General features: G+C 41.5%; 1 protein-coding gene across 2 annotated transcripts in view; it reads right to left on the bottom strand.

The window, feature by feature from the left end:
• Positions 1–9844: 9844 nt before the first annotated feature.
• Positions 9845–18255, bottom strand: part of GGA2 (golgi associated, gamma adaptin ear containing, ARF binding protein 2) — a 30533-nt gene continuing 22122 nt past the window's right edge. For both annotated transcript variants that reach the window (XM_090277751.1, XM_090277752.1), the window contains 4 exons: positions 17741–17898; positions 12075–12244; positions 10621–10731; positions 9845–10108 (listed from right to left, as the gene is read on the bottom strand). In XM_090277751.1, coding sequence (XP_090133877.1) covers positions 9998–10108; positions 10621–10731; positions 12075–12244; positions 17741–17898 — 550 coding nt within the window. In that variant the 3' untranslated portion in view covers positions 9845–9997. The remainder of the gene's footprint in view (positions 10109–10620; positions 10732–12074; positions 12245–17740; positions 17899–18255) is intronic.

Below are 18255 nucleotides of genomic sequence, written 5' to 3'. Positions count from 1 at the left end.
GCGTAAGAAACACCGCTTCCGCTATAGCACTTGAGAGCTCTTTGAGCGTTAGGGAAGTCTCTGACGTAAAGGTGAAGAGTGGAAGCAGTTAGGCAACCGGTTTAGAGCCAGGTAGCTAGGAAGTGGCACTGCGGGTATTTGAACTCAGGCAGCCTGACCGCCACGGTTCCTGACAGGGGTATTGGAACAGACATGGCTTGGCCTCTGTCCAGCACTCTCCCTGTCCCATCACTCTGGCCACGCTGACCTTCTGGCCTTTCCTGAGAGTCCACGCTAGAACCTAGAACTCCCCAGTTCGCAACTCACTGCTTCCTCCAGCGGAAAAGTGGACGCCTCAGGAGACACGACCTGGGAGGGCCGCCTCTGTCATAGGAAACATTTTATTTTTTAAAGATTTTATGTATTTATTTTTAGAAAGAGGGGAAGGGAGGGAGAAAAGGAGGGAGAAAAACATCGATGTCCAAGATCGGCTGCCTCTCACTCACCCCCAGGTGGGAACCTGGTTTGCAGCCCAGGCATGTGGCCCTAACGGGGGAATCAACGGAACTAACTGCCTTTGGGTTTGCCAGCGCTCAATCCACTGCGCCATACAAGCCAGGGCAAAAACATTAAAAAATAAATAAAAATAAAAAAAATTCCGGGTACACAGTTGTAAATAATTTTGCTTTTCTTCCGTTATCACCTCAGGCATATTGTGGAGTGCACGTGGCAATTCTGGAAAACCTAAATCCACAAATTTAGGAAAGCTGATAAGCTAGCTTTGTAGGAACGAACTTGATCAAGCCCCAGGTCTTGCTCAGAAGCTTTAGGTTTTGATACCTCTAACATGCTCCTTCCCTTCCGGACCAGCTTGACACTTTAAAAACAGGTTTCTTGAGTAATAAATTTACAGGACATAAAATTCACCCGTTTTAAGTAAACAATTCAATAATTTCCAATAAACTTAGAGTTGTGCTATCTCCACAAGAACATTTCCATCAGTCAAAAATTCCTTGCTGCCTATTTAACTTAACCTCTGCTCCCACCCCAGTCCTAGAAAACCACTGATCTGCTCTCTACGTATTTACCATTTTGGACATTTCAAATACTTGGAATCACACATTATGTAGCCTTTTGCATTTGGCTTCCTTCACTGAGCATCTTTTTGTGGTTCATGTTGCTAAATACTATTCCAGTATGTGGGTATATTTTATCCATTCACAGTTGATAGGCATTAAGACTTTTATGAATAATGTCGCTATGAACATTCATTAAATGTCTTTGTATGGGCATTTTCATTACTTTTGAATCCTAGGAGTGTTAACTGTTAAATTGTAAGATAAATTTAACAAACTGCCAAACCTAAGAGTGCCTATAGCATTTTACATTCCCATCAATAAAATAACATGAGTCCCAGTTTCTCTACAGCCTCACCAATATTTGGTATGAAGTGTTAACTCATTGTTGCTTTAACTTGAATTTCCCTAATAAATTAAACTTTTCATGTACTTATTTGCCATTCTTATATCTTGGGTGAAATGTTTAATCAAATCTTTGGTCCAATTTCAAATGGAGTTGCTTACTTTCATATTATCGAGCTGTTAAAATTCATTACATATTCTATATATAATCCCTTTATTAAAGATATGGTTTGTAAAAATTTCTCCCAAACTGTAGCTTGTCTTGTCAGTTTTGTTTTTTTTAAATAACTGTGTCAGGGAAGACCAACTAGAAATTTTATTGCTTAAAATCCTACATAAAATGCATATTATTATCTTCAAACGAGTAGATGAACTAATATCTTACCTTCAATATTATTATAATTTTAAATAATTTTACTGTTACAGTAGTCCCAATTGTTTCTTCCCATTACTCCCCTCTGCCCAGTACCCCCTTTCCCTCCAGCAATCCTACCTTACTTAGTTCATGTACATTTGTCGTGCACATAAGTTTTCTGCTTCACCTATTCCTATATTAACTTCCCCGTCTATTTTGTACCAACCAATTATGCTTCTTAGTCCCTGCACCATTTCCCCATTTATCTCCCCCCCTCCCAGCTGATAACCCTCCAAATGATCCCCATACCTATGATTCTGTTCCTATTCTGGTTGGCTTAGTTGGATTTTTATTTTTTAGATTCAGTTGTTGATAGTTGTGAGGCTGTCATTTTAATGTTCATAGTTTTTATCTTTTTCTTAAATAAGTCCCCTTAACATTGCATATAATTACGGCTTGGTATGATGAACTCCTTTAGCTTTACCTTGTCTGGAAAGCCCTTTATGTGCCCTTCCATTCTAAATGATATCTTTGCCAGACAGAGTAATCTTGGTTATACGTCCTTGCTTTTCATCACATTGAATACCTTCTCGCCTGGAAAGTCTGTTTTGAGAAATCAGCTGACAGTGTTATAGGCACCCCTTTGTAGGTAACTCTGCTTTTTTCTCTTGATACTTTTAAGATTCTCTTTATCTTGTACCTTTAGCATTTTAATTATGATGTATCTTGGTGTGGTCCTCTTTGGGACTAAGTTGTTTGAGACTCTCTGTGCTTCCTGGACTTGTAGTTCTATTTCCTTCTCCAAATTTGGAAAGTTTCCCTTATTTTCTCACATAAGCTTTCAATTCCTTGCTCTTCCTCTCCTCCTCCTGGCACCCCTAATTCAGATGTTGGCACATTTAAAGTTATCCCAAAGGTTCCTAAGCCTCTCATTTTTTTCAATTCTTGTTTCCTCATTCTGTACTGGTTGACTATTTTTGTCTTCCTTGTGTTCCAAATCATTGATTTGAACCAGTTTTCTTCCCTTCACCATTGGTTTTGTGTGGATTTTCCTTCATTTAGCATAGCCTTCATTACTTCCCTTATCGTTTGCCATACTTAAGCATATCTGTCAAGCCTGAGCACTTTATCACGTTTTGAACTTGACATCTGTTAGGTTGGCTATCTACTCATCACATAGTTCTCCCACTGGAACCTTGATCTGTGCCCTCTTTTGGGCTATACTTCTCAGTCTCCTCATCTTGACAAGCTGCTGTGTTTGCCTCTGTGTCTTAGGTAGAGCTGTCTCACCCGTTATGTTGTAAGGGACAGAACCTTAGGTATTTATCAGTACAGGTGACACATTCACCACTTTGCGGCACTGTATGTGGGGGAGGAGTCTGAGAGGGAACAATGCCTCTTGCTCAGCACTCGCCCCATTTCCAGGCACTTATCCCACTTCCTGTATGGGACTGGCGCCTCTCTGTTGTCCTGACCATCATTCCCAGAATGAATGTGTCTGCGAACATTCTAGGATCTTGGGGGCCCTTTAAACAAGTGGACTCTGCTGAGAGACCAGCAGTGTCTTCCTCCACCCCAACCCCCACTGGTTTGCAGTCAGAAGCAATGAGGCTTTATTTTCCCCAGTGCTTGAACCATCAGCTGCACAGTCTGGTCTCGTCTAGTATTGGTGTGCTTCCCAGGTGCCCCTTCCTACTTTTTGAAGCGTGGGACTGTGCTTTCCACCGGCCTGCTGCCACCACCACACCAGATATTCTCTGCCCCGGCTCCACCCCTCCTACCTGTCTGGATGAATATTTCTTCTTTATATCTTTGTTGGACTTCCATGCAGCTCAGTTTTCTGGAACTTCTGGTTGTCTCTAGTTTTGAGGTAGCTGTATTCCTTAGTTGTGAAGGGAGATGCAGCATATCTGTGTAGGCCTGCATCTTCGCCCAAAGTCTCTCTTTTCACTTTCTTAATGGTGCCTTTTGAAATACCAAAGTTTTTATTTTGATTTTGATCAAGTCTATTATCACTTTTTCCCTTTATGGGTCATACTTTTATAACTAAGTGGAGCTGGTGGGATGGGTGAAAAAGGTGAAGGGATTATGTACAAATTGGCAGTTACAAAATAGTCATGGGGATGTTAAGTAAAACAGGGAATTAACTACATATGGTATCAGGTGGGTACTATTTATTGAACACGTACTTCATAAGATATGTGTAATCACTGTTGCACAGCTGAAACTAGTAAGTCAACTGCAATTAAAAATTTTTTTTAAAGATTCAAGATATTAAAGCAGGAAAAAAAACCCACTTTACCTAGCTCAAGGTCATGAAGAATTTTTCGATATTCTTCCATAAGTCTTAAGAATTTCAGCTCTTACATTTAGATCTGATTCAGTTTGAGGGGTTTTTTGTTGTTTTTTTGGTATGGTATTAGGTAAAGGTCAAAGTTCATTTGTGTGTGTGTGGGAAGACATACAATTATCCCAGGACCATTTGGTGAAGAGACTTCCCTTTCTCTACTGAATTGCCTTTCATCTTTGCCAAAAATCAAGTGACATAAGTATAAGGGTTTCTAGACCCTGAATTCTGTTCTATTATCTCTCTATTCTCTTACCAATACCAAACTATTTTGATTACTGTAGTTGATACAAGTTTAAATGTTCCTACTTTGTTCTTTTTTAAAAAGTATTTTGCTACTCGAGACCCTTTGCATTTCCACATACAGCACATCATATGATCAGCTTATCCAGTTCTACCAAAAATTGCTGCTGGAATAGGAATTATATTGAAGTTATAGATCAGTTTGAGAACTGGCATCTTGACAATATTGTCTCCCAAATGCCCCTCCACTTATTATGATCAGGATTTTCAACCTTGGTGCTATTGACACGTTTGGGGCCAAATAACTTGCATTGTACAATATTTAGCTGCATTACTGGCCTCTACCCACTAGAGGCCAGTAGCGACCATCCCTTAAGTTGTGACAATCAAAAATGTCTCTACACGTTGCCAAGTCTCCTCTAGTTTAAACAGTCACCCCTGGTTGAGGACCTCTAATTTAGATCTTCTTTCTCTCAGCAATTTCTTGTACATTGTAAATGTCTTATACTTTTGTTAAATTTATCCCAAAGTGTTATATTGATTTCAATGCTATTGTGAATAGAACATTGTTTTTGTTTTTAGGGCAATTATTTATTTTTAGAGAGGGTAAGGGAGACAGAGAGGGAGAGAAACATCAGTGTGCAAGAGATACATCGATTGATTGCTTCTCACAACCCCCAATTGAGGACCCAGCCTGCAACCCATGCACGTGCCCTGACTGGGAATCGAACCGGCAACCTTTGGTTCGCAGGCCAACACTCAATCCACTCTGCCACACCAGGCATGACGTGAATAGAACATTCTCAATGATTTTAAGTTTCTTGTTATAGAAATACAAGATAATTACAACTTTTGATGTTTACTCTCTCAATATTAATTTGAACCTCACCAAAATTTTAAACTTTAAATACCTATGAGCAAGGCAAGGCTGTTTCTGTATGGAAGCCAGACAGGCAGGCAGAGTCCTCCTGGCTGGTGTGGTTCAGTGAATTGAGCATCAGCTTGTGAACTAAAAGGTCACTGGTTTAATTCCAGGTCAGGGCACATGCCTGGGTTGCATGCCAGCTGCATGCAAGAGGCAACCCACTGATGTATCTCCCACACACTGATGTTTCACTCCCATTCTCGCTCCCTTTCCCTCTCTAAAAAGAGTCTCAAAAAATAATAATAAAAATAAACTGTTTGGGCTTCAGAAGACCTCAACTTTAAGAGGACCTGTATCAATTTCAAAAATTACCTCTAAAAGTGAAATGAAGTATTCAAGAATTAAAAATAAAAATACGTTTACACTGTTTTAAAATAATTTTATTTTTAGAGGGAAAGGAACAGAGAAAGAGAGGGAGAGAAACATCGATGTGCAAGAGAATCACTGATAAGTTGCCACTTGCACACCTGCACCCTGGGACCTGGCCAGCAACCCATGGATGTGCCCTGACCAGGAATGGAACCAGTTTGAGGAATGACACACAACCCACTGAGCCATACCAGTCAGGGCAAATGCTTATGCTTTTTAAAATGCAAGCTTTCTCAAAATAAACGTTGTACAACTAGGATTGCCTTGAACAGGGGCAGCAAAAGGCCTGAATTTTTTCATTCAGGCTGACATTAAGTGTGTCTTAACTGTGTGATCTTGTCTCAGGACACTCCCTGCTTTGTCCCTACTTGGCTCCACCTCTTTCCAGAAAAAGTGTCAAAGGGTACCTTTAAACAAACAAACAAACAAACCACAGCTAGCATTCCATGATACAATCCTACCCTTTCCTTAGTTAAAAAAATAAATAACACCTAGTGGACAGATTTTTCAATTTTTGACCTGGGTGTCTTCTATATTGGAATATATTTAAAGAATGTGTGACTTGTGCTCTGGCCAGGTTGCTCAGTTGGTTAGTGTCATCCTGTACACCAAAAAGGTTGCAGGTTCACAGAAGGCAACCGATCCATGTTTCTGTCTCACGTCTATGTTTCTCTCTCCCTCCCTTCCTCTGCTCTAAAATCAATAAGCATATCCTCAGGTGAAGATTTTAAAAATATTTGTGCCCTGGCTGGTGTGGCTCAGTGGATTGAGCGTCAGCCAATCAAAGGTTGCCACTTTGATTCCCAGTCAGGGCACATGCCTGGACTGTGGGCCAGGTCCCCAGTTTGGGGCGTGTGGGAGGCAACTGATAGATGTATCTTTCTCCTTTCCTTCCCTTCTAAAAATAAATAAAATTTTTAAAAGTTTTGTGATTTGTAAATGCTGTAGTAGTCCAGCACTCCACATTTTAGAATATCACCTTTGCTTTCTACCTTTTGTATTCTCTCAATTCATTATACATTATTTTAAAATATTTTTTTATTTTTAGAGAGAGGGGGAGGGAGGGAGAGAGGGAGAGAACATCAATATGCGGCCGTCTCTCAGACATCCCCAACTGGGGACCTGGCCCAATATAGGCATGTGCCCTGACTAGGAATCGAACTGATGACACTTTGGGTCGCAGTCCGGCGTTCAATGCATTGAGCCACACCAGCCAGGACTTACAATATTTTTCATGTTCTTTGATTCTGAAGTCATTTATCCTGTTTTCAACATTTACTATCTCCATAGCCCACTTACACTCAGTGACACAGATAGAGTAGGACTTTACATTCACTGAAGAGATAAGGGAGGCTGTTACCAAAGGTGTGGTGAAAGGGACAGGAAAAAACATCAAAACATGACAGCCCTGGCCAGGTAGCTCAGTTAGTTAGTATTGTCCCAATACACCAAAGTTGCAGGTTTGATTCCCAGTCAAGGCACATATAACAATCAACCAATGAATGCATAAATATGTGGAACACAAGTCAGTTTCTGTTTCTCTAGGTCAATAAATAAAAATGAAAATAAAAAACGACCAACTTTCTTGTGGCTGTGGGAAGTGTGCTCTATTTTTGGCAGATGATGCCAGTGGGTAGGGTGCAGTTACAGGAAGGTACTGTAAGCAACTTCAATTTGATGGCATAGGCTTTTCAAGCATTTAGAATCATGCAGAATTTTTTAGCAGGGGATCAATTACTCAGATTGTTAGAGAATTCTGGTGGTAGCACGTATCACTGCTCAGAGAACTGAGAGGCAGGTGACTAATGTGAATGCAGGGGAGGGCAAGATGTAATGGTATTTAGAAATAAAGACCAGAAACGAGCACTGAGTGGAATGGAGAGAGCAGGAATGAAGGATCCATGAAGGATCAGATAAATGCTTTCAAATAAAAGAAAATGCACATGGAAATGGGGAGGAGGCTGGGTTCCATTCTTAACATTTGGAGGTTGAGGCAACAGTGGAACCTCAGAATAAAGACATCCACTGCCAGCTTGAAACATGGACCTGGTGTCAGCACGGAGGTGGAGGCTTGAGAATAGAGGTCTAGAACCCATCTAGAGGTTAAATGCCCAGGTGTGCTTAGAAAAGTCCTAACGACCAAACCCTGGGGAAACACCACACTTAACGGACATAGGGAGAGACACAGTCAGAGGTAGATGAAGAACTAGGGGTGAGCCGAATCCCGGAAGAGGAGTTCAGGACAGGGAAGACACTGATCATCGGTGCCTTACTGATCACCTCCACCAGCTAATATGGATTTGCATCCCCCCACCAGAATGGAAGATGCAGGAGGATAGGGACTCTGTCACCGCTATATCCACAGTGCCTACAACAGTGCCTGCTTCATAGTTCTAGTCAAATACTTGAATAAGAGGATAAGGGTTGAGCCTTAACTGGTCACTGAACTCCGTAATTAGATGGCACTGATAACATAAACCAGGGTCACTTTCAGGACCCCATCCCCAAACCTCTTCTCCTGTCTAACTCCACCTAAGCAGAGCACCACTGCCAGAAGACAGAAGTATGGTCAGACACACACGAGTTCACCTCTGACAACAGGATAAGAATCTTTCATGTGTCTTGTTCACACATTTTGATGAATATTCTTCCTAGGCCAACATTGTCATTATAGACTATGAACTGGCTAGAGCCTACAAAAGCAATATAGAGCGTGTGAACATAAAACTTTAGATTAAAATGAATCTTATGTGCATTATGCCAAATGAAGAAATCACCGATTTGCTTAAAAATTAGCATACCTTGATTTTTCACAGTATCTTTCCCACCAATTAGTGTTGGCAGATTTCCAACTAGATGTAGATGTTGAAAGATCAGACTATAGAGTGCCAGGTTTTGTGATAAAAAGCCCCAAACAGAGCCTTGTGGTTTCTGAAGTAGAATCCTGCCCAGACAGTTGAGCTGCTGGGATTTCAAAGTCCTTCGTCAGGATATCATAGCCAAGGTCAGCTTTCTTCTCCCACCAATCATGCCAAGCAGGACTTCTAAAACATGCACAAAGCACCCAGCACATAGTAGGTGCTAAGTATTAATTGTACACCTAAATTTCCCTTCAAACCATGAATGTAACAAAAATCTACATCGCTTTCCCAGTGTTGTTTATATCCTCAGAGCTTCTCTCTTCACTAAAGCAGTTCTTCAGCTTCCACAAACTTCATGAAGTCTTTCTTACTTCAATAGACGAGTTCCCTTTAAGCCTATCATCTCTAAACGCAATGGCTTTTGCAGCTCCTACTTACTCAAAACTCCACAAAGTATATTTGTTACACGGGTATTTATTCAATGACTCTGTATTTAGTCACCATTTAAATCACTGCGAAGCTCTTTTCATATCTATTTGCATCACAGTTCTTCATCTTGGGTTGTGAAGGCAACATTCTGGGGGAGCCTGTTAGCTATGATTACAATGACTAGCACTGTGTCACAAAGAGCTCTGAGTAAACGCCTGTCAAGAGGATGAGGATGGAGATAAGGGTCCTGAGTAAGGGCCCAGAGAGGCTGTACAACCCACGGAAACTGAGGCCTGAATAAAGCCTAGAATCTGCTTTTCCCTCTGGCTTGGAGGGTCCACCTATGGGTGATTCTAAGGCACAGTGGTAAAGGACATGATTGGCCCACCAGGTATGGTCCTCTGGTCTAGTGGCAGCCCCTCACACAGAAAACAGTACAACAAGCATTCCATTTAGATCTTCCAGAATACACGCAAGCAGCATTCTCCAATGGAAATGGAGATAAGGTCTACTGTTTAAAAAGTGTGCCCCTGAAGACACACTCTGCCCCAAGATCAACTAGGTAGGTCCCTTTTAAGGTCCCTGAGAACAGAGCCTGAGAGCAGCAAAGACTTTCGAAGGCTGACAAGGCACAGAGTGGATGAATGAAAATACATGAAAACAACAGCAGCTTTGGCTTATAAAACACCCAGCCTGAACAGGGCTATCAGTGTCTAAATATACAGAAACAGATATGATTGTAGCACGTGGCTATGAGAAACGTTTTAGCACTTCCCATAGTGCCCATATCCCAAGTTTGGTTCCTCCCTCCCCTGAACCCTATCACACACACACACTCTATCTCACACACACACCCTATCACACACACACACACCCTAACACACACACACACACACACACCATCCCCCCCACCCCCCGCAGAACAAGTCAGAGGCTGGCAACTAGCATCCAGAGCCTGAATCAGGACATAGCTCTTGGCACTTTGCACTAGATTACCATGATTAGTCCTATCTAGTCAGCACAGCAACACTGCCTAAACTTGAATGGCAGGGTATGTCCTGTGAAATGTTAGGCTGCACTCAGGACTGCCAGGTCTGGAAAGTCTTTCACTTCTCCTACTTCACTGAAAGGCTGTCCGCCCTGGTTGAATGTCAGCTTATACCGTAACCGGATGGGCTCCTGGGCAAAGATATAAGATGGAAAATTAGTGAGGAGCAATAGAGAGACCAGCACAGAGTAAAAACTTTTCCCTATCCAGTATAAAAAAGTGTATTCAGGTTAACTCAAGCCCAATAAGGGCTTCACACAACTGTGACAGAGCACCCCCGGAGACTAAAACACAAGGGGAGCCAGGCATACATCTTGCAAGTCCTTTCCCACTTGTGCATTCCTAAGCTGGAACACTCTCAGAGACCAGCTGAGGACGACAGACAGGCACCACCCTTTAGGACTTGTCATATTAGAAAGAGTTTGTGTCACTCCCTTGATTCCCAGCTATGATGATCTGGTTACGGGTCTTCTTTCAATAAGCCTCAGAAAAAAATGCACTCCAGCAGGGACCAATCCACCACTGCTCCCAACCACACCAGAGACTTCAGAGCAAGACCTCAATATACTTCTGTCCACCTCCCAAGCTGCCAACCCACAGTTCAGGGCCCCATCTCCCTGCTGTTAAAGATACCAGAACCTACTTTGTGTGGATTGTCGAGTAGCAGCATCTGAGAGATCACGGCTGGAGGCATCAAAGGACTGAATGCCGGGAGCTGGGAGCTGGATGCAGGCTGCAGTTTCACTCTCATTGACTATAAGGGAATGGGGGAAGCCAAGATATAGCTCATTCCTAGTAAATGACAGCTCAATAAAGAGATCAGGTGAAGAGCAACACTTGACCTGCACCCCACCCATCGATGACAGGATCCAAAAGACCACTCCTCCCATGTATAGAATGTGCCTGATATATGTCAGTGCTTGGCTTCTGAGAGGCACATGCAGAGCAAGGGAGCATCCTGGGGTGAATGCTAACTCTGCTTCTCACTAGTTCTATGACCTTGGGTGAAAAAAAATTTCTTTAGCAGATTTATTTATTTATTTATTTATTTATTTATTTATAACAAGGTTGCTTTATTTTATTTTAATTTTATTTATCTGTTTTTAGAGAGAAGGGAAAGGAGAAAGAGAGGGAGAGAAACATCAATGTGCGTTTGCCTCTCACATGCCCCCAACTGGGGACCTGACATGCAACCTAGTCATGTGCCCTGACTAGGAATTGAACCAGCGACACTTGGTTCGCAGGCCAGTGTTCAATCCACTGAGCCACAGCAGCCAGGGTTTGGGTGAAATATTTAACCTTTCTGAGTCTTAGACTGATAATTTATAAAACAGAAGTAACAATAGCACTCGTCCCACACAGTTGTCATAAGGATTAGAAAAGGTGGATCAGGACATGCCCATTTCCCATTTCTTATGATTTCGGTATGATTCCTGTATGGCCGTTATTCAGTGGGGCCCCACTCCCACTGAAAGGGGTGGACCTAATATCCAAATTGGTCAGAATACCTCATATCTCTGAACATAAGTTATTGCCAAGGTATGCAAGTAACAAGACCACAGTGCCAATCCTCTCCTTTTCTTGGGCAATCCATGTGCATGCCTCATGTGAAATGAGAGTTTCTTTTTCATTTCCTTCCATATTCATTATTTAATCTAATCTTTAAAAAAAATTTTTTAATATTTTAATATTTTCAATTACAGCTTACATTCAATATTTTGTATTAGTTTCAGGTATATAGCATAGGAGAGTTTCTTTCTGAGATGAAAGGGTTAAGGACCATCTAATTCTGGAGCTGCTGGTACAATCTTCCTACTTTGTGGAGACTGCCAGGAAACAGGCTCCAAAGAGGTAAGCAAAGTCAGCAGATGGCAGAGACAGATTCTAAGGTATCATGTAAGAACCTACCTGAATCCAGACATCAGTAATCTGAGGCAAAATGAGCCGATAAAGTTCCCATTTTATCTTAAAACTATTTTGAGTGAAGATTCTGTCCTTATACCTAACTAACAGCTAATGTGTCAGCAAAAGACTTGGTGCTCATAAATGATAGCCTTTATTGATAAGCTCAAAGAAGTTGGCCAACAGATGGCTCACCTTTGGCACAGCCACTTGAAACATGATGTCCCAGACAGGCTGAGTGGCAGTGCTCATCATGGTCAGCAGCAGCACCTGCACCTCGGGGTGGCCTGGGGCCCCAGTCTGGGAAAAGTGGAGCAGAATTCGGAATCCATTCCGGTCATAAACAATGATCGGAGGAAGGTTGCCTGGTAGAGAAGGGCCGACCAAAAGGGTTAGCACTGTTACAATCTCCAGAGAGCCAAGCCTGAAGAGATTTGTAGGGTCTCACCAAATGCTGTTGCTACTCTGGTCAGAGCAACTCTTACGCTTAACCCTCTGCACTCCCATAATCCAAGTCCTCACTGTTTCTAGTTGGACATTTCATGACTCTCCAAACCAACCTCTCCCACCACCATCCAACCATCCTAAACACATTACCAGTTTTTTGTTTTTATTAATTAGAACTTTTTAAAAGGGGGGTATGATTATGATTAAAATAATGTATGAACACTATGGAAAATACAGAATATTAAAGAACAAAATAAAAATCAGCCTTAATTCTACCCAGATATTAGCACTGCTAACAATTGGGCTTGTGTCCTTCCCTTTTCTTATGTATGATTACATACATACTCCTCCTATATTTAACTTCGCAAAACCGTAAAGATAGCAGATCTCTTCAAATTAATAGGCTTAGTGGCATTCCAATAGAAATCCTAAAATGACTATTTTAATGTGGCTAGGAAATGATTCTAAAGCTAGTTTGGGGGGTGCAGGGAACATAAGACTAACCATTAAAAAAAAAAGAGGGAGGTACAGCTATTTGCATTAATAAATACTCAGATAATGTGCAAAACAGCAATTCAAGCAAAATGGTATGAAACAGAGCATGTAAAACAGACCTAAATATGAGAATGTAACATGTTAAGAACATATATTTCAAAACTGGTGGCTGATTAATAAGTGGCAGACATCTGGCTAACAATGTGGAAAAAATTTTAACGACTCCTTGACTCATGCCAGCCATCACTTATCAAAATGCAAATATAAAATTACAGTTAAAAATAAATACAAACATAGTTTAACAATGAAACTGCCAAGAATCAAAAGACTGAGAAAACCCATGAGGGACCATGGTTGAGGGTACTGGGTTAAGGCAACCTTTTCTGGAAGGGAGCTTGACAATATAGATCAAAAATGGTTAAATGTCTACACCCAGCATTTCTACTTTTAAGAATATATCCATCTGAAATAATCAGGAAAGTTTTAAAAATAGGTGTCCAAAGATGTTCATTATAGCACTGTTTTTAACTGGAAACAAATTATCCTTCAGAAAGGAATTGAAGGGAACTGACCATATTGGGAGAACATATCTGCCAATGATACATCAGACAAAATATATAAAGAACTCACACGACTCAACAACAGGAAGACAAACAATCCAATTTAAAAATAGGCAAAGGACCTGAATAGACACTTCTCTGAGGACATACAGATGGCCCATAGACGTATAAAAAGATGCTCAGAAGTCCCAGCCAAGATGGAGACATAGGTAGACATGTTTCTCCTCCTTGCACAACCATAAGGATTACAACTACCTTGAAACAGAAAACAACCAGAACTGCCAGAAAATCGAAGTGTATGGAAGTCTGACAACCAAAGATTCAAAGAAGAAATATTCACCTAGATGGGTAGGAAGGGCAGAGATGGGGAGCAAGGGTGAGAGGACACAGTGTAGTGGAGGTGAGGCTGTAGCTGTGTCTTCAGCTGGCAGATTGAGCAGTCCCACATTCACATGTGGCAGATACAAGCTGGAACGGACACCAGGGAGCTATCCCAGCGCCAAGCTAGACCAACTGTACAACTAAGGTTGCAGCACCAGGAAAATAAAGCCTCATAGCTTCTAGCTATGAAAACCAGTGAGGGTTGGAGAAGTGAAAGAAACTGCCCTTCTCTCAGGAGACTCCATTTAGAGGGCCCCCCACAGTCCTAGAACATACATAAACCCCTTCCCCCCCACTCTGGGAACCATCACCTGGGCAACAGCTAGAGGGGAGCATGTTGCATTCTGGAAGTGGGTAAAGCGACTAGAAAAGGGATGAGTGCTGAGAAAGTGGCATCGTTCCCTCTCTGACCCTTCCCCACATACAGTGCCACAAAGCGGTGAAAGGAATCACCCCTTACAATGAAACAGGTGCGGCAAATTCTACCTAATACACAGAAACAAACACAGGGTGGCTGCCAAATTGAGGAAATGGGGAAGTATGGCTCAGGTGAAGGAGCAGATCAAAACACCAGAAAAGGAACTAAATGAAAAGGAGACAGCCAACCTATCATATGAAGAGTTCAAAACACTGGTGATAATGATGCTCAGAGAAATGATTAAGTAAAGCAAATGCGTAAGGGAAGAAATGAAGGTTACATTAAGTGAAATAAAGAAAAATCGGACTTCCGGCCAAGATGGAGGCCTAGACAGACACGCTGCATCTCCCTCTACAACTAAGAAGGAATACAACTCCCTCAAAACTAGAGAAAACCAGAAGTTCCAGAAAATCGAGCTGCATGGAAGTCCAACAAACAAAGATATAAAGAAGAAATACAAATCCAGACAGGTAGGAGGGGCGGAGCCTGGGGCAGAGAGGATGTGGTGTGGCAGTGGCAAGGGTAGAGAATGGGGGAAAAGGTACAGGGATTAAGAAGCATAACTGGTAGGTGCAAAATGGACTGGGAGATGTGGAGATGGTAAAGGAAATGGAGAAACCAAAGACCTATATGGACAACCCATGGACATTAACTAAGGTGGTGGGGGCGACTGCTGGAGAAAAGGGGGTGTCAGGTGGAGGGGGGCAAAGGGGAAGTAAAAAATGGGACAACTATAATAGCATAATCAATAAAATATACTTAGAAAAAGATGCTCAACATCAGTAGTCATCAGAGAGATGCAAATTAAAACCACAGTAAGATATCACCTCACGCCTATGAGAATGGCCATCATTAACAAATCAATCAAAAGGAAGTCCTGGCGAGGATGTGGAGAAAAGGAAACTGTTGGTGGTAATGCAGACTGGTGCAACTACTATGGAAAATAGTATGGAATTTCTTCAAAAAATTAAAAGCAGAACTGCCTTTTGACCCAGTGATTCCGCTGCTCAGAATATACCTAAGAATCCCAAAACACCAATTCAAAAGAACATATACATCCCAATGTTCATAGCAGCACTATTTACAATAGTGAAGTACTAAAAACAACCTAAGTGCCCATCAGCAGATGAGTGGATCAAAAAACTGTGGTACATTTACACAATGGAATACTGCACAGCAGAAAGGTTGAAGGAACTCCTTCCTTTTGCTACAGCATGGATGGAATTGGAGAATATTATGCTAAGTAACATAAGCCAGTAGGTGAAAGACAAATACCATAAGATCTCACTTATACGAGGAATCTGATGAACAAAATAAACTAAAAAGGAAAACAGAACCACAGACATGGAAACGTGGAACAGACAGACAGAGCCAGGGGAAGGAGGATACTGATGGAAGAAAGGGAAGAGACAAGTCAAAGAACATGTATAAATAATACATGGGCATGGACAACAGTGTGGGGATTTACTGAAGGAGCAGGGGGTGGAATGGGTAGAGGAAGGCAAAGGGGGAAAAACTGGGAGAACTGTAATAGAATAACAATAAAATTTTTTTTGCCCTGGCTGGTGTTCCACAGTGGATTGAGTGCTGTCCTGTGAACCAAAGGGTCACTGGTTTGATTCCCAGTCAGGGCACATGCCTGGGTTGCAGGCCAAGTCCCCCATTATAGGGCACATGAGAGGCAACCACACATTGATGTTTCTCTCCCTCTCTCTCTCTCTAAAGAATAAATAAAATCTTAAAAACAACAACAACAAATTTTTAAATAAATTTTGTGGGGCATCATAGCATAAAAAGAAGGAATTGAATAAACGAGTTATGGTACATCTATTTAGTGGTATTATGTACGAACTCATTTTTTTTGAAGACTTCATTTATTCATTTTTAGAGAAAGAAGAAAGGAGGGAGAGAGGGAAACATCGATGTCTGAGAAAAACATTAATCGGCTGACTCTCACACATCCCCAACCGAGGACCTGACCCCCAACCTAGGCACATGCCCTGACTGGGAATCAAACCAGCAACCTTTTTGTGTGCAGGACAGCACTCAATCCACCGAGCCACACCAGCCAGGGCTGAATTCATTTTTTAAAAAAAATCAAAGTTCTGAAAAACAATTAAGGGCATTAAAAAAGGTGCTATGGTTTTTAATAGTAAATAAAGCAGGATATAAAACACTCTATATATATTAGGGTGCCAACTAACTTAAAAATATATGGTCTTATGTGCCCTAGCCATGGTGGCTCAATTAAATGGAGCATCATCTCATAAACAGAAAGGTTGCGAGTTCAATTCCCAGTCAGGGCACATGCCTGGGTATCAGGTTCAGTCCCTGGTCAGTGTGTGTACAAGAGGCAACCGATTGATGTTTCTCTCCTCTCTCTCCCTCCTTTTTTCCTCTCTCTAAAATCAATAAGCATGTCCTCGGGTGAGGAAAAATATATAAAAAAATAAAAGAGTAAGAAAATACATTCAGACATTAACAGAACTTTTATCTCTGGGTGTTAATGTTACAGATGATTTTAATTTTCTAGTCTCGTCTATCTTTTCTAAAACTTCTACATTGAACATGTATATTTTTTCTTTTAATTTTTTTATTTTGTTTTGTAATAATTTCAGATTTATGAAAAGTTGCAGAGGTAACAAAAAATTCCCATATACCCTTCACTCGGCTTCCTCAAATGTTAACATTTTATAAAACCATAGCACAATTATCAAAACCAGGCAACTAACATTGAACATGGATTTATTTTTTAAGATTTTATTTATTTTTAGAGAGGGGAAGGGAGGAAGAGAGGGAGAGAAACATCAATGTGTGACTGCCTCTCACACGCCCCTTACTGGGGACCTGGCCCACACCCTGACTGGGAATCAAACCAGAGAGACCCTTTGGTTAGCAGTCTGGCACTCAATCCACTGAGCCAGACCAGCCAGGGTGAATTATTTTTAAATCGAAATGAACAAAGTAAGTGCGCAAAGGGTTCCCACAGTTTACTGAGTGTTTAACTTCCTCTGCAGTCTGACTTCACCACACCAAGCCACAGCAGGGCCCTGTGTCCACAGAACAGGGCCAGGCCCCAGATCTAAAGCACAGTTGTTTCCTGCTCACATACCAGTGCTAGGCACAGAGTCACTTTACTTAGCTGGGCCTTCAGTTTCCTTTCCTTTGTAAGAGGGGTAACATCTACTCCCCTGCCTTAATGGAGATCCATAGAATTGGCCAGGCAAATTGTTCCTTTCCTTCTAATTCCACTTCTTCTGAGTTATTTCAGACCACACTGAACACTCCCTTATTGGATTCCAAATGAATGAACCCTAAGCACACTCAAGCTCCCTTCTTCAATCCTGACTGCCAATACCCTTCACAGCGTCCACCCCAAGACAGAGAAAACAGTCAGGAAGATATTAACTAAAAGAAATGAAGTCACCTCCTTATTCTCTGCCCTAAGGCAAAATTTCCACCACTCATCTTCCCCAGTTTAAGAACCATCCCTACAAATCCAGAGGGGATAAAGTGGGCATCTAATGTGGGGGGCAGGGACAGGGTGAAACTGTACTTACTGGGCTTAACAGACTCCAAAGGGACAAACACTTGAGCCAGAGCTGTATTCTGGGATGATGGGGATGAAGCCAATGGGCCAGCCTCCCAGGACCAACCAGGATTTGACTTGGTACCTGGTGGCACTTCTTTGGGGATACTTTTCTGTGAAATATAATTCCTGCAAAATTAAAAATTAAAAATATCAAGATTAGCAACAATTCCAGGAATTTGTTATTAGGCTTTCTGAAGAACAAGATAAGAAGGGGGGGAAAAAAGAAATATATATATATGTGCATATATCTGTGTATTTTAGAGGTATGTGACTATATACAAGTAATTTAACCTATGCCTCAGTTTTCTAAGGGTGTCATAAGAATTAAGTGAGAAAAATGTTTGATAAACACTTAGTGGAATGTGTGACATAATAAGGACCCAATAAACAAAAGCTATTATTATTAAGGTAATTAATGTACCTGTCAGGCTCAGTCAGGTTCAGCTGCACACAGAGTGAAGTAAACCAGGAAGATCATAACAC

This window comes from Furipterus horrens, unplaced genomic scaffold (genome assembly GCF_987537825.1).
Source record: "Furipterus horrens unplaced genomic scaffold, mFurHor1.1.pri manual_scaffold_5, whole genome shotgun sequence".
NCBI lineage: Eukaryota > Metazoa > Chordata > Mammalia > Chiroptera > Furipteridae > Furipterus > Furipterus horrens.
This window is presented reverse-complemented; position numbering and strand designations above follow the sequence as displayed.